The sequence below is a fragment of the Bos grunniens genome, chromosome 11, assembly GCF_055505025.1.
Source record: "Bos grunniens cultivar Pamir isolate PY7600 chromosome 11, Bosgru_T2T1.0, whole genome shotgun sequence".
NCBI classification, from domain to species: Eukaryota; Metazoa; Chordata; class Mammalia; order Artiodactyla; family Bovidae; genus Bos; species Bos grunniens.
The window spans coordinates 105,922,787-105,943,260 of NC_141175.1; the positions used below are offsets into that span (position 1 = coordinate 105,922,787).

Genomic DNA, 20,474 nt, shown 5'->3' on the forward strand with positions numbered 1-20,474 from the left:
AAGGCATCCTGGGAGAAAAATAGTTTCTCGAGGTTGAAAAAATTGTGCCGCTTCGACGCTTTGCTTACTTATATAAACCAGAGTCGTTATGCCTGGTTTATGGAAAGAAGAAAAATAATCCCGTTTATACCGTTCAGACTTGTTTAAGGTCGCAGAGCCCGGGAGGAATGCCTACCTCTGGCTTAGGAGAGGCTGATGGGGTGAAAAACGGAATCCTGCCCAGTGGCACACCTCTCCATTTCCCGCAAAACAAAAAACTTTGTTCCGCGTCCTCTCTGTAAGTAAAGAACCTAGATGCTGAAGTCCTTTAAATTTTGGTTCCAGATCCAAAAAAGCTGTGGCAGAGAGGGAGTGATTCATCAAAAGCCCAGGGAAAAACCTAAGTGGGTTTTAGCTTAGTGGTTACAACGTAAGGGCATCACGTCTGTAAGCGCTTAAGGGTTAGTTATGTAAATTACACATGGCAAATAAAGCGATAGGTTGATACCCTTGGAGACCTCCAGGCTTGATTTAACTGATATGAAATGCTCTGTGGGTGCTCTATAGCGAATGAGAGCTCAAGGGACTGGGCAGTTCCTACATCCAACTGGTGATTAAAAGAACAGAAGTTTGAATAGAGTACAGAATGGCCGCAGGACAACTTTCACCATCTTCTGTGGAACTTGGGAGCTGTGGAGACCATGGATTTAGGAATTAGAAAACCAAAAACGAGATCCTTTTGCAAAGGAGCCCAGAAGTCTAAGAAGAATTATGTAATACTCTGATGCTTCCTACCTGAGACTGAATTGGAAGAGTCAACCTAACCTTGCCTAACCCCTTGATTCTACTTCTCGAGGTTCTTTCAGGAGCCACTTGACAGGGCAAGTAAAATATAAAGAGCTATTCATGTGATTACTTCCTTTTAGAGAAGTGGTGTGCATGTTTTGCTGTCTTGGGGCCCTTAAGTTAAATACCTTTTTTAAAAAAATTAGCAGCTTCTGGAAATCCTGATGCTCTCAGAGTTCAGAATTTCTTTCAGGGAAATGATTGATTTGGATTACACAAGTATCCAATTTGTAGGGTTGTTAACTCAGAGGGTGCTCACTCTGGAGTCTTTAGACAAGTTTAGGTTCTGCTGATTATCACAGGAATTAACACAATTTTGTTCTCACTAACTCAAGTTTTCAACGGGTGTCTGATTCCACCTCAGTCACCAATCAGGAAATGTTGATCAGGCATCTCTCGTATACTAGGTGCTACTGAATTTAATTGTAACCTTATCTGACTCAGACAGATCTTGTCCTTAAGAAACTAGTGGTATTATCTGGAAGATGGAGATACAGACATAAAACATTGTTGTTGTTTAGTCACTAAGTCGTGTCTGACTCTTTGTGACCCCGTGGACTGTAGCCTGCCAGGCTCCTCTGTCCAAGGGAGTTTCAAGGCAAGAATACTGGAATGGATTGCCATTTCCTTCACCAGGGCTCTTCCCAACCCAAGGACTGGACCTGTGTCTCCTGCATTGGCAGGCAGATTCTTTACCACTGAGCCACCTGGGAAGCCTGTATAGACATAAATAATATTAAGTGCTAAATGAATGTTTGGGACTTCCTTGGTGGCTCAGCTACTAAAGAATCTGGCTGCCAATGCAAGATTAAGTGCTAAATTAATACACATATGATTTCTGCGAGGGGAGTCTAGAGGAGGGAGGGGACATGGGGCCTGTCTGTCAGAGAAAGCTTCCTGGGGAATGGAGGGCTTGACTTAGGCCTTGAACGTGGTGGAGTGGATCTGGGCTGGGGGGAGTCTGGGGACGTCATTCCTGGTGTAAATAAAGGTCACTGAAGGAAATAACCCTTGAGGACTTCTGTTAATGAGCAGTGGAAAGTCTTTATGAAAGACGAATTTGATAGTTTGATGTCTGATCTTACATGCTAGATTAAGGCGTTTGTACTTGATCTTGACAATAAACTGGGCCTTTGGGGAATGAGCAGCATTGTGCTCATAGGACCTCATGGTAGGTATACTTAGCTCAACCCTGTTTTCTAGAGGCCACAGAGCTTGTCTGCCCTCCTTCATTTCTACCACTAGGAGCTTCTCTCCCACCAGGCTTGTTTGTGGAGTAAAGTATTGTGAATGCCTCTTCCCACACTGCCCCTTAAAAAGGGCACACTGACCCACTGATGCCAGACACTGGGGTATATCTAGAGGTAGCAGTAATAAGTATTACAGTTATTAGCATTTATTAGAATCTTACGTGTTTCTGGAAATAATTTCCTGGCTTACTCAATGCCTTCTCTTTTTCCTTAATTACGGACATCCCTCTCTACTATTATTCTTATTGTGTAGGAAAATTGTTGGGTTGGCCAAAATTCAGGGTTTTCTATAACATGGAAAAACCTGAACAAACTTTTTGGCCAACCCAATATAATGCTCCTTCCACACACTGTGTTCATCATAATGTCCCTGTTAGGTTAATCAACCAGTTCCCAATACATCAGGATTTTAGGGGGACAGGGAGGCCAAGATCAGTAATCTGCAGACTCTAAGCTGGCGTTGGAGGCAGAGGGACTGGAAGAAGGTAAGACAGGGAATCAGATCTCAAGGAGGGAGTGTTCTCAGAACACAAAGATGTCTTCAATATGTAAGGAAAAGAAGAGAAAGGTAATTTGATGGCCTAGAAGAATTGATAGAAACAGGCCACTGGAGCTGGGGAAGGCTGCTACTTGTGTAGAGATGTGTTGAGTTGGAGGGTTTACCAGATGTTTGACCTTCCTACGTAACAGGACTAAGCACCACGGAAGGAAAGCAGAGACTGGCCTGATTCAAAGCCGTCCGGAGCTTGTTGAAGTAAGTCTCATGTGCTGTTTCCTAAGTCTAGGATGACTGTATTTTTCTAAGAGCTTCACATTATCTCTACATGTCAGGAGTAAAGGAAGACCTTCCAAAGAGTGTGATGAAGAAACAGTTTGCTACTTTGATGAAAATCTATAAACCCCCAAATGCTGGCAATTTACATAAATCAATATAAGCAGAAAATCCTGAAGAGCTGGCAAATATGTTGCTCGTCTTTTAAAAAATTCACTAATTGGAGGTTCGCACCACTGACAGCATTTCAAATTCCATCTGCTCCAACGCTTATCTTCTTTCATCTTCTCCCTTTGCCCTTTTCTCCTCAGGTTTGTGTTGAGAGTGTAGCGACTGCCATGGCATATCTGAAAGTTTGTTAAATAATAACTGTTGCTTCACTGATTAGCCATCCCTTTAATTTTTGGCATTGCTGTTGCCTTAGTGGGTCTGTTACCTTATCTCCCCAGACCCACCCCAGAATGTGAGTGGGGAGGCTTGTTCTGATCTGAGTGGGAGTAGTGGGTCCACATGTGTCAAGGTCTGCATTTCCTACCTCTGAGGCAGAAATGTGCAGTTACAACTCTCTCTTCCTCTAAAACTTTAAATTAGTTTATCTGCTAATTTCAATATTAAATGTCAATATTTACATATTTCAATATTAAATATGTAAAATGACTAATAGATTCTCTAAATTGGTAAGGCATTTTTGTTCATATTTGGGCTTTCAGTGACTTGTTTGTCCAAAATAGTAATTTCCCAACTTATTGGAGATGGAAAACCAGACTGCATCAGGGAACATGAGCTCCAGACTTGACTTCCTCAAGAAGCAGATGTGCTGTGCTGTGCTCAGTTGCTAAGTGGTGTCTGACTCTATGCAACCCCATGGACTGTAACCTACCAGGCTCCTCTGTCCATGGGATTACCCTGGCAAGAATACTGGAGTAGGTTGCCATGTCCTCCTCCAGCGGATCTTCCCAACCCAGGGATCGAACCCATGTCTTCTGAGTCTCATCTCCTGCATTGCAGGCAGATTCTTTACCCAGTTAGCTACCTGGGAAGCCAAAGAAGCAGATAATGGGACTTAAACCCTGAATCTGGGTGTAAGTTTCCTGATCTGTAAAATGAAAACTATCTCCTTCTCTTCATAATGTTTCTCTGACTCCCAGTCTCCTATAGCCTCCACTCAATTTCTTGGGTTGTCCCATGATACCAGTCAGTGCTCTGTTAAGAAAAGGAAAATGGGGACTTACCTGGTGGTCCAGTGGTAAAGAATCCGCCTCCCAATGTAGGAGACTCAGGTTCTGTCTCTGGTAGGGGAGCTAAGGTTCCATGAGCCTTGGAGCAACTAAGCCCAGGTGCCACAACTAGTGAGCCTGAACGCTGCAGAGTTTGTGCATCTCAACCAGAGGAGGCTGTGTGCAGCATAGCTGAAGAAGCCTGTTGCGGCCAAGAGCCCACATACTGCAACGAAGACCCAGCGCAGCCAAAATGTCCTTCACCATCTCCCGGAATTTGCTCAAACTCATGTCTGTTGAGTCAAAATTAAAAAGAAAAGAGAAAGAAAACAATTATTCTTCTCTAGGTTCTGCCTGTTTGACACATGCAGACAATCACAAACACACATGTATCTTCCTTCCACTGGGAAATTTAAAGTAATTTATAGCAGCAGTATTAGCTGTGTTGCTGAAACATCATATAAGATTAGAGATTTATAATTCAAGTAGTGACAGAAAGCTGACAAGTGATTTCAGGGGCTATAGAACATTAAGAATAAAGTTGATATGAAGAAAGGAAAAAATATAAAGCCCTATTCTAGAAATGTTTTTCATCTGAAGGTGTTTTGTTATTTCTGAAGATCCCTTGCGTGGTCAAAACCCAGGATGGACTTTCATATCACTGCAGCCTGGAAGGAAGGATGGAAATCCCAGCTCTCTGCCGCCATCAGTCTCCACAAGAATCTCTAATTGAATGTCCAGTCCTGTGTGCTATCCTGGTATTTGTATAATGGACACAAGTGATGCCCAGATGTTATTTACATGTTAGCCTGGTTCTAGAGACCAGAGACCCTATTCCTTTCTCTTTCCTATTCTTCCCTTATTAGAGGCATCTAATCTTATGAGCTCATTTTTGCATCCGGATAAATGGCTGCACTGGTACTAATGGCTGGAATCAAGATTGCCAAGAGAAATATCAACAACCTCAGATACGCAGATGATACCCACTCTAGTGGCAGAAAGTGAAGAGGAACTAAAGAGCCTCTTGATGAAGGTGAAAGAGGAGAGTGAAACATACAAAAAAACTAAGATAGTGGCATCCAGTCCCATCACTTCATGGCAAACAGAAGGGGAAAAGTGGAAGCAGTGACAGATTTTATTTTCTTGGGCTCCAAAATCACTGCAGGCATTATTCAGTAGCACAACAAAGACACCAATCCCTTAAGAAATGCTCAGAGTTTTTGAAGGCTCTGTGTCAGGACCTCAGTCAAAAACCAACTAAATTTCTTTTCTTTTTTTGAAATTTATTTTGGCCATGCCCACTGTCATGGAGGAGCTTAGTTCTCCAAGCAGAGATGCAATCCATGCACCCTGCACTGGGTGTGTAGAGTCTTAACCACTGGACTGCCAGCGAGGTCCCCAGACAAATTTCTTTTTATAATATTATACCTGCATCTCTGAGCATTAGTTCAAAATTTCTCTAGCATTTATAGCCTCTCTACCTTATAACAATGTTATAAGGCAAGGGCTAGGTAAACCTGAGCTAGTATCATTACTGGGATTCTCAAAGTACTGGGGGGTACTGGGAAGCATTGTTGTTTTCAGTCTCTCAGTTGTGTCCAACTCTGCAACCCCATAAGCTGCAGCACACCAGGCTTCCCTGTCCTTCACTATCTCCCGGAATTTGCTCAAACTCATGTCTGTTGAGTCAGTGATGCCATCCTTTCATCTCTCCCTCAGTTGCCCCCTTCGCCTCCTGTCATCAGTCTTTCCCAGCATCAAGGTCTTTTCCAATAAGTCAACTCTTCACATGAGGTGACCAAAGTATTGGAGCTTCAGCTTCAGCATCAGTCCTTCCAGTGAATATTCAGGGCTGATTTCCTTTAGGATTGACTGGTTTGATCTCCTTGCTGTCCAAGGGACTCTCAAGAGTCCCAGCACCCCAATTTGAAAGTAAGTTTTTTGGCACTCAGCCTTTTTTACGGTTCAACTCTCACATCCATACACAAGGAACAGTATAGTTTCCTAAGTTGCCCCATTTGCCTCCTGAAACCCAGCGCAGTGGTCAGATGGAGCCATTAGAGGCCATGCCCTCCAGAGTTCTCATCTGAAAAGAAAGGACTGACTGAAAATACTCCAGGGTGCTCCCTGCTCTATTTTCTGGTTCTCTGATTTCTACAGACACACCAAAGTTCCCTGAGAACAGTCTGTGCCTCACCACGGAACCCTAAGCCCTGGGCTGTAGTGTTTGTGCCCCAGGCCCTCATGAAAGCTGCCTCCAGAAAGGTCACCGAGGCCCCCAGGCCAGTCCCGCAGGGGAGTGTGATGTGGTGTGGGTCCTCTAGGGCCTGAGTCCTCTGCCTTGGAGAGCCAGGAGCCCTTGGGCAAGTCATTAACATTCCTGGTCACTCATCTATGGAAGGAGCTTAAAGGATTCTTGCCTGCCACCATCCACGCAGGAGAACACTCTCTCAATGTCCAAGCCAAGGGCCTGCCTCTCTTACAAGGACCGAGGGGCTGGGGTAGTGCAAAATGAAGCCAGCAGCCATTACAGCCTCCCTCTTCTATGGAAAGCCCAGGGCTACAGGATGGCCCTTGAGCACAAACCTGGATGCCATGCCTGGTCCATTGTGGGTTACTGGACACCCTTCTCAGAGGCCTGGGCTGCTGGATTCCTGCATTTCCCTTATGAGGTCCTGCTGTAGGTACTCTGGTTCTGAGCCCAGCCTTTTTCTCCAGGACATACCTAACTCCTCTAGCAGGCATCTTGTTGGGGAAGGTTTTCTGATGCTGGCTCAGAGGTAACTGGCACATCTAGCCTGTGCTCTTTGACTTCTCTAAGTGGCTCAGACAGTAAAGAATCTGTCCCGTGTGCAGGAGAGCCAGGTTTGATCCCTGGATTGGGAAGATTCCCCCAGAGAAGGGAATGGCTACTCACTCCTGTATCCTTGCCTGGAGAATCCCATGGCCAGAGGAGCCTGGTGGGCTACAGTCCAAAGGGTCTTAAAGAGTCAGACATGATTGAAGTGACTTAGCACATATGCACATACTGGATTGAAAGTTCACGTAACCTTATTGGTTAATGGAAACCTAATTGGAAAAATGGGTTTATGCAGATGTAATCAGGTTAAGATGAGGTCAGAGTGGAGTAGGATGGAGCCCAACCCATTGATTGGTGTCCTTATAAGGAGAGGGAGGTTTTCATTTTTTTTTTTTTGAGAAATCTACAATGACTATTCTATTCAGATTTTCTGCAGTCATTGTGGAATATGTCCACAATTTAAATAATCCCATAGAACATCCCACTGACCATCAGAGAGCACCTAATATGAGGCAAATATTATGTATACATAATTATAGTCTTTAAAAAAATGTAGATCATATTAGCCACAAGTTTCAGATGAAGAAATTGAAACTAAGAGAGATGAAGATTCTTATCTAAAGTCACAAGATCAGTCACAGACAAATTTGGGGCAGGTCAGGCTCCAGGGCAGGCCTTTGGGCAGAAGCAGGTTCACAGGAAGGGCTCGTGTGCAACTGGGGGTGCCCCTCCTGACAACACCCTCACAACAAACCAACCCTCACAACAAACATAGGCTCAGGTGCCCTGGAAGGGAGAGACCATCAGCTAAAGCAGAGCTGTGGCTCCAGGCAGGCCCCAGGGATTGCCCAGGCTCCAGAATCCTCAGGAGAAGAGGGGCACGGGGGCTCTATGCCTCAGAACAGTCCTTGGCTCACACAGCACCATGAAAATACAGAGCTAAAATCCTCCTGGACAGCAAGGAGATCAAGTCAGTCCATCCTAAAGGAAATCAACCCTGAATCACTGGAAGGACTGATGCTGAAGCTGAAGCTCCAATACTTTGGCCACCTGATGTGAAGACCTGACTCCTTGGAAAAGACCTCAATGCTGGGAAAGATTAAGGGCAGGAGGAGAAGGGGATGACAGAGGATGAGATGGTTGGATGGCATCACCGACTCAACGAACATGAGTTGGAGCAAACTCTGGGAGATAGTGAAGGACAGGGAAGCCTGGCGAGCTGCAGCCAATGGGGTTGGAAAGAGTGGGACAAGGCTTAGGACTGAGCAACAAGAAGGAAACTAATACAGATGATATTCGTTAACCTAATGACAGCAGACAGAGACCCAAGGGCCAGCTACAGCACACTCCCCAACAGTCATCTCCCCAGCCCACTGGTCTTTGAAAGGAAACAACTAACATTCCCTTTCCACTTAAATGGAGACTCAGTCAAGTAAATGAGACTTAGAGGAAAGGAATGAATGTCACTTGTTAGAACAACAGAAGGAGGATTCTGGGAGATGAGTTCATGTTTGTTCATCGTTTGTTCTTTCTGCATCTCCCAGCTACCCTGTAGCCCCAGGCCACCCCCCAGATTACGGTAATATTAAAGTTCGCTGGAATGCCAAGCTGCAGCTGATCTGGGGCCAGAGCATGGGCCAGGCCATCTTGGATCTTGGGCGCAGAGAGGCTGCTGACACAGGACGTCCGCTCCGTGAGGTGCCTCAGCTCTGAGCAACCAGGCCCCGGTGTCTACAGACCAACTTCCCCTCTAGGGTTCTAATACCAGGGCTCTTGTGGGCCACCGACTGGAGGGACAACTGAGCCGAGGGCACAGGCAGCAGGAACTCAAGCCCCGGGGCAAGGCGGGGAGGAAGACCATTGTAAAATTCCTTGGACCTTTCTTTCTTCACTGGGTGCCCAGGCAGCAGCGTCGGGGTAGGGCCAGCGCGCGGGAGGGCGGGGCAAGCGGCGGAGGAGGGAGGAGACTGGCCAGCGGCGTGGAGCCGAGCGGGAGTGCGCTCCGGGCCACGTGCGGGAGGAGGCGCGCGGGGCAGCGGCCCCAGAGACGCGCCAGAGGCCCGACAGCACGATGGAGCCGGCGGACCTGGGGCTCGGGGACTCATCCTTGCACCGTTACCTGGACGGCGAGTTCTGGAGCCTCAAAAACGAGCTGCGCGAGCTCCTGGGCGGCTGTCCGCTCTTCCGGCCCAGGTAACGCGTCCCCAAGGGCACCCCGCGGTGCACCCCGGGCAGGGCAAGCTGGCGTGTGTGTGCTGCGCCCGAAAACAGGTCCCTCCCGACCTGACAGAAGATGGACTGCCCGCCCCAGTCCTGTGGACGCCGCAGAGCCGGCGACTTCGTGGCCCTGAGGAGGCGTCCTCTGCCCACCGCGCTCCCTCCTTCACGGAGAGCAGGGACGAACGGGCGCGCCCCGCAGCGGCGGACGGGATGCTCGGCCCAGAGTGGTAGCTTCTAAACCTGTTTCCTAACCTGTTTCTTGAGTCCCCGCTTTTGGGTGCCACCCTTTGCCGGGAGAGGGGGGCAGAAAACCGGGTTGGAGCGGGCGTGGAGCGCCCCCAGGGCCACCGTGTCGCCTGGTCCGGAACAGAAGCGCGGAAAGTGGGGCAAAACAGCGTTATCCCGGGTCGTCCCTGCAGAGAAGTGAGGGCATTTTCCCGGCACAGGGATGGACTGGCTGTGCCCGGGGTCGTATCTGGTTGCTGGCATGCTGCGGACTCCCAGGGGCCTCGCGGAGTCCAGGTGTGCGCAGGGGCGGCCGAACAGCGGCTGGGGTGCTTGGGTTGTAAGGTGGATTCAGGCCCAGAAGTCATTTGATGGCAGCACAGCCCAGAAAAGTGGACAGAGGGCTTGGTGCAAGCTAAGTTTGCAGACGGAGAAAATAACCCAAGAACCAGCCCTTGTGTCTCGTCGAGGACTTTCTCCTGTGCTCTGCTGGGTGGCTCACCCCATCTCAGGTCGTCTGATAAGCCCATTTTTAGAATCAGGCTTTGGAGTTTTAATTTAAGAAAGCCCCAGTTAAAAAACACCAGTATGTTCTGAAGGAAGATTAACCAGTTAGCACATGTTTCTGTCTCAAGGATGAGCCAGGCTGAAGGAGGAGATGTTCGGAATAAAAGCAGGTCATCCTTGGGGAGGAAGCTGTGGTTTCCGCACTGGAGGTGGGGGGAGCGGGGCTTAGGGGAGGTGACAGGTGAGATGGTGGGTGGGCCCTTGTCTCCCCAATTTGTCCTTTCCCTCTCTCTCTCACACCGTCTTCTTTATGTTATCTTTCTCAAAGCATGGTCCAGGGACTCCTGGGGGTACCCAAGACTTTTCCAGGAGCTTCACAAGTTAGAAATTATTTTAGTGATAATATGAAGCAGTTACTGAGCCTTTCATCCTCATTTTCTCATGAAGGTACAGTGGTAGTTCCCAGAAACTATAGGATGCATAATTTCCCAACATATCTGCAGAAGCAGAGAGCAGCATCCAGTTATTTCAAGGCAGACGTTAACCAGACTTGTAAAGACGCAGAACAATGCCACTTTTCTAATTAAAAGTGTAGTTCTTTTTGTAAACATTTAATGAGTTTATTATTGTTACATTCAAATGATATAAATATTTAAACATTTTTTTATTTTATAATTTCTGACATGATAAATACCCATAGATATTTGCGGACCCCAATAATTTTTTAAAAGACAATTTTAAAGAGCAGTGTTAGGTTTATAACAAAATTGAGAGGAAGGTACAGAAATTTCCTATATATTAATACCTCCTGTCCCCACACAGGCATAACCTCTTCTATTATCAACATCACTCACCAGAATGGACTTTTTTTTTTTTTTTTTGCCAAAGATGAATCTACATGGGTACATCATAGTCACTCAGAGACCACAGTTTACGGTGTTGTACATTCTGTGGGTCTAGACAAATGTTTAATGACACGTGCCCATCATTATAGGGGCTTCCCAGGTGGCTCCGTGGTAAAGAATCCACCTGCCAATGCAGAAGATGTGGGTTCAGTCCCTGGGTTGGGAAGATCCCCTGGAGGAGGAAATGGCAACCCACTCCAGTATTCTTGACTGGAAAATTCCATGGACAGAGGAGCCTGGCGGGCTCCAGTGCACGGGGTTGCAAAAGAGCCGGGCCGACTGAGCACAGCGCGGCTCCCGTCATTACGGCGTCATCCAGTGTTTTCACCCCCGAAACACGGTCAGCACTCTGTGTTTCTCTCCTCACCACCCACCCCGACAACCACTGATCTTTTCAGTGTTTCCATAGTTTTGCCTTTTTAGAATCATATAGTTGCGATCATACAGTATGTAGCCTTTTCAGATTGCCTTATTTCACTTAGTAATATGTGTTTAAGCTTTCTCCATGTCTTTTCATGGCGCGAGAGCTCATTTGTTTTTTGTGCTGAATGCTGCTCTATTGTCTGGATGAACCAGTTTATTTATCCAGTCACCTACTGAAGTCCACCTTGGATGCTTCCATGTTTTGGAAGTTATGCGTAAAGCTACTATAAACATCCATGTACAGGTTTTTGTGTGGAGGCCTCAAGAATTTTTAAGAGGGCAAGGAGGTCCTGCTGCCCTAAGGTTCTGTCACATCCCTTTAAACAGAGGTCCCCAGCCTCCAGGATCTAATGCCTGATGATCCGAGGTGGAGCTGATGTAGTAATAATAGAGATAAAGCGCACAAGAAACGTAATGCCCTTGAATCATCTCAAAACCATCCCCCTCCTCGGTGTCTGGAAAAATTACCTTCCATGAAATCGGTGCCCAAAAGCTTGGGGACCACTGCCCTTACACACGTCCCTTTTCCTGTCTTCCTGTGTCTTTTCAGTTTAGTTCCTGGGCTGTCGTCTCTTTGTCTTTTCTTATTAGATAACTGCAGTTTAAATGATGGAATGCTAACATCTAAACCGCTGATTTGGACCAAATAGAAGGTTCTTTGCTGTGAATTGTGCAGTCTGCTTTGGGACAGAGGGAAAGGCAGGCTGGAGTTGGAAAGCCAACCAGCAGCCAGCAGCACATTACCTGTGTGATTGTCATCAAGTGAGATGTTACCTTCCTGAGCTTCGATCTGCAGAAAGGGTATAACATCTGTGCTGCTGGTTTAAATGAGAAACTATTGAGTGGCTTTTCACTAATGCTGGCTGTGGTATGACACCTAAAAAAAAAAGTGGGGGGAAAGACATACAAACCCCATTACTTTAACAAATACTTTTCCATTGTCTCCAGTTCTTGTTTATTGACTTCATAATTTCAGAGTTGTAATAGCTTAAATGTCATACTGTTTTTTTTTTTGCCCCCAGTGATTAAAGATCTTAGTATCTGCTTGAAAGTTCACCTTGTACTATCAGATTTGATCTTATCCTGTGTTCAAAGACAGTGACCTGACTTCTTGTTGTTTTTAACTTTCTACCATGGTAAAAGGCTCCATGAGAGGTCAGAAATAAAACTCTCTGGTGGCTCAGATGGTAAAGAATCTGCCTGCGATGCAGGAGACCCAGGTTCGATCCCTGGTTTGGAAAGATCCCCTGGAGGAGGGCATGGCAACCCTCTCCAGTATCCTTGCCTGGAGAATCCCATGGACAGAGGAGCCTGGCGGGCTGCAGTCCATGGGGTGGCAAAGAGTCGGACATGACCGATTGACTAACACCAGACATGGATTCACAGATACAATATGAGGCCTCCTGTAGCCAGTCCCCTATCCCCAGGCCCTTGAAATTCAAGTAGGTGTTGGAGGGGGTGGGGTTCATGAGTGTGAGTGCTATGTGTATAGTGGGAAGTTCGTATAGTGTCAGGCACTCCCAGGACATCAGAGCCCAGGAAACAGTTTGCTTCCCCAAAAAACCAAAATCCTGGTTTTGCAGTTTTCTGAGCACATCACCGCTGCCCTCCTCTGTGCAGGGATTCTTCCTCTGGGGTACTGCGCCAGCTGTGGTGCGGGTGCAGCCCAGCTTCCCCCCTCTCTCCCCAAGACCAGCCTTCCAGGCTGAATCCTCCCTGTCCTCACTCTGATGGCGGGTCCCCCAGGCTCTGGGAATGTCCCCATGTCTAAGGGTCCCACCTGCCCTGAGATCCATAGAACAGCATGCCCTTGGCTGGAGCAGCAGCGGATTCTGGGCCACTTGAGGCTCCTTCCTGAGGTTGCAGGGGATATTTAAAAACAGCATCCAGGGACTTCCCTGGTGGTGCAGTGGTTAAGACCTCGCCTTCCAATGCAGGGGTGCAGGCTCTATTCCTAATTAGGGAGCTAAGATTCCACATGCCTCATGGCCAAAAACCAAAACAGAAAACAGAAGCAATCATGTAACAAATTCAGTAGAGACTTTAAAACGGTCCCCATAAAAAAAAAAGAGCAACGTCTGAAACGTGATAAGCTTTTCAAACATTTCTGAGTTTGTTTCTTGGTAAAGCGGGGCTCTCTCCTGGGGGCCAGGCTGGTGGGTGGGTGTGCACATGTAAGGCTTCTGTGCTCAGTTGCTTCAGTCGTGTCCGACTCTTTCTGACCCCATGGACTGTAGCCCACCAGGCTCCTCTGTCCATGAGATTCTTGAGGCAAGAATACTGGAGTGGGTGGCCATGCCCTCTTCCAGGGGATCTTCCCAACCCAGCTATCGAACCCTCCTCTCTTATGTCTCCTGCATTGACAGGTAAGTTCTTTACCACTAGCGCCACCTGGTAAGCCCTGTAAGGCTCACAGCCTCACTAGAAGTTTCTAGACTCATGGGACCTCCCCACTATCTGTCCTCAGGGCTCCCCTCCCTGGCCTGGCTGTGCTGAGCCGGCTGCTTCCCTGTCCCCCTTCTTTCTCTTCACTGCCTTTTCTTTTCTTTCCTGGAGCAATGCACATTTCTCTTCCTAACCTTTGCTGAGATTTGGTTTTCCCCCACAGCCTTATTTATGCACTCAAGCATATGGTGAAGACTTTCTTATTGCAAAGAGTCAGATAATATTGAAAACCTAAAAGTTTCCCAAACTGTCCCCTCCCGCAACAGCTTATTTTTTTTTAATTATTATTTATTGATTATTATTTTATTTATTTTTCTGGGCTCCAAAATCACTGCAGATGGTGATTGCAGCCATGAAATTAAACGACGCTTACTCCTTGGAAGGAAAGATATGACCAACCTAGGCAGCATATTAAAAAGCAGAGACATTACTTTGTCAACAAAGGTCCATCTAGTCAAGGCTATGGTTTTTCCAGTGGTCATGTATGGATGTGAGAGTTGGACTATAATGAAAGCTGAGCGCTGAAGAATTGATGCTTTTGAACTGTGGTGTTGGAGAAGACTCTTGAGAGTCCCTTGGACTGCAAAGAGGTCCAACCAGTCCATCCTAAAGGTGATCAGTCCTGGGTGGTTCATTGGAGGGACTGATGTTGAAGCTGAAACTCCAATACTTTGGCCACATGATTTGAAGAGCTGTCTCATTTGAAAAGACCCTGATGCTGGGAAATATTGAGAGCAAGAGGAGAAGGGGACTTCAGAGGATGAGATGGTTGGATGGCACCACTGACTCAGTGGACATGGGTTTGGGTGGACTCTGGGAGTTGGTGATGGACAGGGAGGCCTGGCGTGCTGCAGTCCATGGTGGTCGCAAAGAGTCAGACAGGACTGAGCGACTGAACTGAATTGATTTTTGGCTGTGCTGGGTCTTCCTTGCTGCATGTGGGCTTTCTCTAGTTGCCATGAGCGGGGGCTGCTCTTCATTTAGGCATGTGAGCTTCTCATTGCGGTGGCTTCTCTTGTTGCCGAGCACAGGTTCTAGGCACATGAGCGTCAGTAGCTGTGGCGCTCGGGCTTCGTTGCTCTGTGGCATGTGGAATCTTCCTGGTCCCCTGCATTGGCAGGCGGAGTCTCAACTACTGGGCCACCAGGGAAGTCCCCAGCCACTTATTTTTATTGTGGTGAAATAAACAGAAAATAAAATTGACCATTTTAACCTTTTTTACTTTTAAATTTTAGACATTTATTTTTAATTGGAAGATGATTGCTCTACAGTATTCCTCTGGCTTGTGCCATACAACAATGCAAATGAGCCATAAGTACACATATGTCTCCTGACTCCTGAACCCCACCCCCACCCCCATGGTAATCACAGGGCACCAGCCGAGCTCCCCGTGCTGTGCAGCAGCTTCCCACCGGCTATCTGTTTACACGTTCAGTTCAGTTCAGTCGCTCAGTTGTGTCCGACTCTTCGCGATGGTGTATATATCAGCACTACTCTCTGAATTTGTTCCACCGTCTCATCCCCCTACTGTGTCCGGCGTTTCTTCTCCGTATCTGTGTCTCTGTTCCTGCCCTGCCTGCAAATAGATTCATCTGTACCATTTTTCTAGATTCCACATGTATGTGTTTATAGACAACGTTTGTTCTGCTCTTTCTGACTTCCCTTTGTGCCACAGGCTCCAGGCTCACCCAGCTCACTAGAACTGAGTGCACAGTGGCACGAAGTACATCCGCGGTACTGTGCAGCCATCGCCGCCATCCATCTCGGAACTCTGGCATCCTCGCAGTCCGAAACTCTGTACCCGTTAAACATTAATTCGCTCTTCCTTCCTCCCCACAGCCACTGGCAACCACAGTTCTACTTTCTGTCTCTAAACTACTCTAGTTATGTCATATAAGTGGAATCATACAATCATTGTCCTTTTGTGTCTGGCTTTTTTCACTTAGCAGAATGTCCTTCATGTTGCAACAGGTGACAGGATCTCCTTTTTAACGTTGGATAATACTCCATCATCCTTTACTGTGCCCACCTTTGCGTGAAATGTTCCTTTGACATCTCCAATTTTTTTGGAGGAGATCTCTAGTCATTCCCATTCTGTTGTTGTCCTCTATTTCTTTGTACTGGGAAAGACTGAGGGCAAGAGGAGAAGGGGGCTACAGAGGATGAGACGGTTGGATGGCATTACTGACTGGATGGACATGAGTTTGTGAAACTCAGGGAGATAGTGAGGGACAGGGAAGCCTGGTGTACTGCAGTCCATGGGGTCGCAGAGCTGGACATGACTGAGCAACCGAACAACAGCAGTACTTCATCAGATGGATACATCACATTTTGTTTATCCATTCATATGTTGATAGCATTTGGTCCTCCAACCACTTTGAACACTTGAGTGTTGTAGAGTTTGTTTTCCCTACTTTCCCTATTTTTCTATGAGTTCACATATACATGTGAACATTTTTTTTGGATAAACAGAATCATACTATGTGTTCCAGCTTTCTCTTTTAAAATTTATTTTTATTTTCATAATACAATGTATGAACCCACTTAATACAAAAGAGACACTATGAGGTTTGGAGTGAAAACTATTTGCCCCTATTCCACCCCTTCCCCTCTCATTCCCTTTTCTCACTGGCAAACACTTTCACGTCTTTTGGGGGATTCTTATGTCATTTACATCTATTTTCTTTTAAAACAGTCATAAACAGAGCTACTTCCTGATTATACAGTGATTTGTGTGTGTGTGTGTTAGTCGCTCAGTCGTGTCTGACTCTTTGAAAGCCCATGGACTGTAGCCCATCAGGCTCCTCTGTCTATGGGATTTCCCAGGCAAGAATACTGGAGTGGGTAGCCAGTCTCTTCTCCAGGGGATCTTCCTGATGCAGGGATTAAACCCGGTCTCCTGCATTGCAGGCAGATTCTTTATTGTCTGAGCCACTGGGGAAGCCCATGCATTGACTTAGTAGCATAGAGAATGAAGATCCCCATGGCTGCCCACTTTCTTTCCTTATTCCCACCAATCAGTGCATCCCCATGTGGACTTACATTGGTATCCAGGGTTCACACTGCTGTGACTATGTGTGTTATTCCCTGCCATGCCCCACAGCGTAACATATTTCATTTCCTTTCTTTGACAACTTTTGGTGTTCTCTTGGGATAACAATTTCTACCTTTATTCATTTGCTTAGTTTTGTATAAAATGGTCACTCACTGGCCTGTGCACTTCTAGACAAGAGTTACAGTCCTCTCAGTTTGGTCAAGGGCTTCCCTGGTGGCTGAGTGCTAAAGAACCTGCCTGCAGTGCAGGAGACTTGCAGGTTCAAGCCCTGGGTCAGGAAGATCCCCTTGGAGAAGGAAATGGCAACCCACTCCAGTATTCTTGCCTGGAGAATCCCATGGACAAAGGAGCCTGGTGAGCTACAGTCTATGGGGTCGCAAAGAGCTGGACATGACTTAGCAACTAAACAACAACAAAACAACGGTTTGGTCAAAGCTGTCATGTATATGCGTTCCCTTCCCTCCCTGTGGACAGATCCATTCAGGAGGTCCCCCTCAGGGGCTTCAGCTGGACGGGCTTTACCATTGTCTTCCCGGCCACCTGGGGAGCTTCCTTTGCATCTCCTTTAAAGTGAAGCTTTTGTTTTCCCAGGCCTTCTCTTTCTTGGTCGCTCTTTGTGGAGGATTAGAGGTGGCCACAGACTCTTGAGCGTCATTCCCGTTGAGAAGGGTGCTTCTGTGTCCCCTCCCCTGAGTCTGGGTGGCTCGGGGACTGCTCTGGCCCACGGGTATGGTTGGAGTGACAGGGCACCAGTGTCTAGGCTCAGCTCTGAGTGACTGTGACCGGCACCTTCTGCTTCTGTCTCCTGAGGCCCTGGCTTCCGTGTGGAAAGTTCTGCACCAGCCTGTGGCTGCCATGCTGCGAGGAAGCCCAAGCTGGTCCTTGAAGAGATGCCCCATAGAGCGATGCTGGCCATTCCTGACTGCTCCAGCTCCCAGCTGTTCATGTCATCTAAGCTGGGACCCCAGGCCTGTGAGGAGCTCACAGGCCATCTCTATTAATACTTGATTCTGTGTGTCCAAGTTCCCGACAGAGCAGGAGGCAGAGTGACACTGAACCGTTTTAAGCCACTACGTTTTGGGGTATGTTATTACCATAGCCTTAGAGAGCCAGGACACTCTCTCATGTGATAGCTTCTTGAGAAGGGATACCAGAGAATTAACTTTTTCAGATCTTCACGTCTGAAAATATTTACTCTCAAAATTGGCTGAATATTTGTGTAGGTGTAGAATTCTAGACTGGGAATAAAATTTCCCCCAGAATTTTAAAGTCATCATGCCTTTAAATATCCAACATTGTTATTAAGGAACCAGCCACCCTCTGCACCTTGGCGTTTTAGTGTGTAAAGATATGACTTTTCTTCCTCCCGCCTGGAAGTTTCTAGGACTTTGTGTTTAGCACAGGCTTTATGGCCATGGACTTCCCTGGTGGCTCAGACGATAAAGCACCTGTCTACAATGCGGGAGACACGGGTTCGATCCCTGGGTCGGGAAGATCCCCTGGAGAAGGAAATGGCAATCCGCTCCAGTACTCTTGCCTGGAAAATCCCATGGACAGAGGAGCCTGGTAGGCTACAGTCCATGGGGTCCCAAAGAGTCGGACACGCCTGAGCGACTTCACTTTCACTTTTGCTTATGGCATTTTACTGTGTCGTGACTTGATGGTGGTCTCTTTCTCCTTCATTGCTGGGGGCATGCCAGGGGCTCTTGTAATCTGGAAACTACTGTTCTTCAACTATTTGCACGGCTGTCTTATCTGAACTCTGATTCAGATGTCAGACCTCTGGGGCTTGTCTTCTAGTTTCCTGATCTTTTCTTTCTTGTTTTTCATCTCTTTACCTTTTCATTTTTTCTCTTGGCAGACTTTCTCAACTTTATCTTCCAACTTCTCTTGAGTCATTTAAGATAACTACTGTCATAATTTTTGAAGTTTCTCTAAGTCCCTTGTTCCTTTTCTAGAGCATCTGTTCTTGTTTTCTGGTTGCCAAATCTCTTATTTCTTGGGAATACTTGATGGTAAGTTCTGAGATGTTTCTTTCTATTTTCTGCCTTGTCGCTGTTTCTTGAGTTCCTTTTCTCCCCCTTTGTACTTTTGACCTCTGTTTTTCGTGTTTGAGGCTTTTGCTAAGTGTCTAGTCAACCTTGGGTGTTTGTTAAAAACAGGAGTGAAGTGAGTAATGTGAGTAAATGCTGGTTTGTAAACAAGCAGGGTTCTTGGTCCCAGACTTTCTTGATCAGAGAGAACCTTCCTTTCCAAGGCAGGTTAGCATTAGTGTTCTGTTTTGGTCAGTGTTAGTCCCTGAGGCGGAGAAGGCAATGGCACCCCACTCCAATACTCTTGCCTGGAAAATCCCATGGACGGAGGAGCCTGGTAGGTTGCACTCCACAGGGTCACTAAGAGTCAGACACAACTGAGCGACTTCACTTTCACTTTTCACTTTCATGCATTGGAGAAGGAAATGGCAACCCACTCCAGTGTTCCTGTCTGGAGAATCCCAGAGACGGGGGAGCCTGGTGGGCTGCCGTCTATGGGGTCGCACAGAGTTGGACACGGCTGAAGTGACTTAGCAGCAGCAGTCCCTGAGGATGGGTGTACAGAGAATGAAGGACAGGTGATAAGCCCGGGTGCCTGAAAGGATGGTTGGTGAGCTGGGCTCCTCCATATGTGACTTTAGGCTGATTAGAAAACTAAGCTCCTCTTCTGTATGACATTTTAAAAAGCTGTGACCTCGTAAAAACAGAATAGAATTGTGCTTAGCAGGGACTGGTGGTAGGAGGAATAAGAGGGATGTTGTTTAAAGGGACAAACTTGTGACCGACAGATGGCACAGTATAGCGAGTATGGACAGTGATATTGTTTATGAGTGTCAACCTTGCTAAAGACTAGGGTGTTTTTCCTTATTGAAGTAGAGTTGGTTTGCAGTGTTGTGTTAGTTACTGGTGTGCAGCAAGTAACATATATATATATATATTCTTTTTCATAATGGTTTATTACAAGAGATTGAACACAGGTCCCTGTGCTACATCGTAGGGCCTTGTTGTTTATGCGTTTTATATATAGTAGTTTGTATCTGTTAATCCCAAACTTCTAATGTATCCTTTTCTTATCCCTTTTCTTCTTTGGCAACCATAAATTTCTTTTCTGTATCTGTGGGTCTGTCTTTGTTTAGTAAGTGATATAACATGATATTTGCCTTTCTCTTTTTGACTTCACTTAGTATGATAATTTCCAAATCCGTCCATATATATCCATATGTGTATATGTCCCGCATCTTCTCTATCCATTCATCTGTTGATGGACACTTTGGTTGCTTTGGTGTCCAGACTACTGTGCGTAGTGCTATTATGAATGTTGGGGTGCTGATTCCCACCCCCCTTTTTTAAAAAATAAAGTTAGCATAAATTGTGCTAACAGTATAACTCTTTAGACCACTGGAGGAGGAAACAACAACCCACTCCAGTATTCTTGCCCGGAAAATCCCTTTTGGGCCTGGGAACCTGGCGAGCTGCAGTCCACAGGGTCACAAAGTCAGACACAGCTTAGCAACTGAGCACACACTCTTTAGACATACCTGGATATGTGAGAAACTCTATAAAATGAAAGTAAAGGAATGCTAAACCAAGGTTTAAAAGGGTTGGCAGGCGAGGGCTGAGAGATGGGGCGGGGGACACATGGGTGTGGGTTTTGGTTACTGGCTGCTTCTCTGACTGGATGAAGGTGTTTATCACAGTTTTAAGATGATGATTCAGACTGTGTTACCTCCCAATTATGGTTGTAAAAGGCAGAATTGTTTTCTGGTTGGACCAACAGTTGGAAGAAAAAAAAAATGA

At 46.6% G+C, this 20,474-nt stretch overlaps 1 protein-coding gene and 1 long non-coding RNA gene across 5 annotated transcripts in view; both read left to right on the top strand.

Annotated features, from left to right (window-relative positions):
* The first annotated feature begins 153 nt into the window (after nt 1–153).
* Nucleotides 154–4,817, top strand: LOC147363796 (uncharacterized). The gene is made up of 3 exons (XR_015137437.1): nt 154–277; nt 2,766–2,829; nt 4,685–4,817. It is a non-coding gene; the product is annotated as an uncharacterized LOC147363796 (long non-coding RNA).
* A 4,002-nt stretch (nt 4,818–8,819) lies between these two features.
* ACOXL (acyl-CoA oxidase like) overlaps nt 8,820–20,474 on the top strand; it is a 328,413-nt gene continuing 316,758 nt past the window's right edge. For 2 of the 4 annotated variants that reach the window (XM_086328296.1, XM_086328297.1), the window contains exon 1: nt 8,824–9,057. In XM_086328296.1, the coding sequence (XP_086184422.1) occupies nt 8,936–9,057 (122 nt within the window). In that variant the 5' untranslated portion in view covers nt 8,824–8,935. Of the gene's footprint in view, nt 9,058–20,474 lie in introns of all 4 variants that reach the window. The other 2 variants (XM_086328295.1, XM_086328299.1) reach the window with 2 other exon arrangements.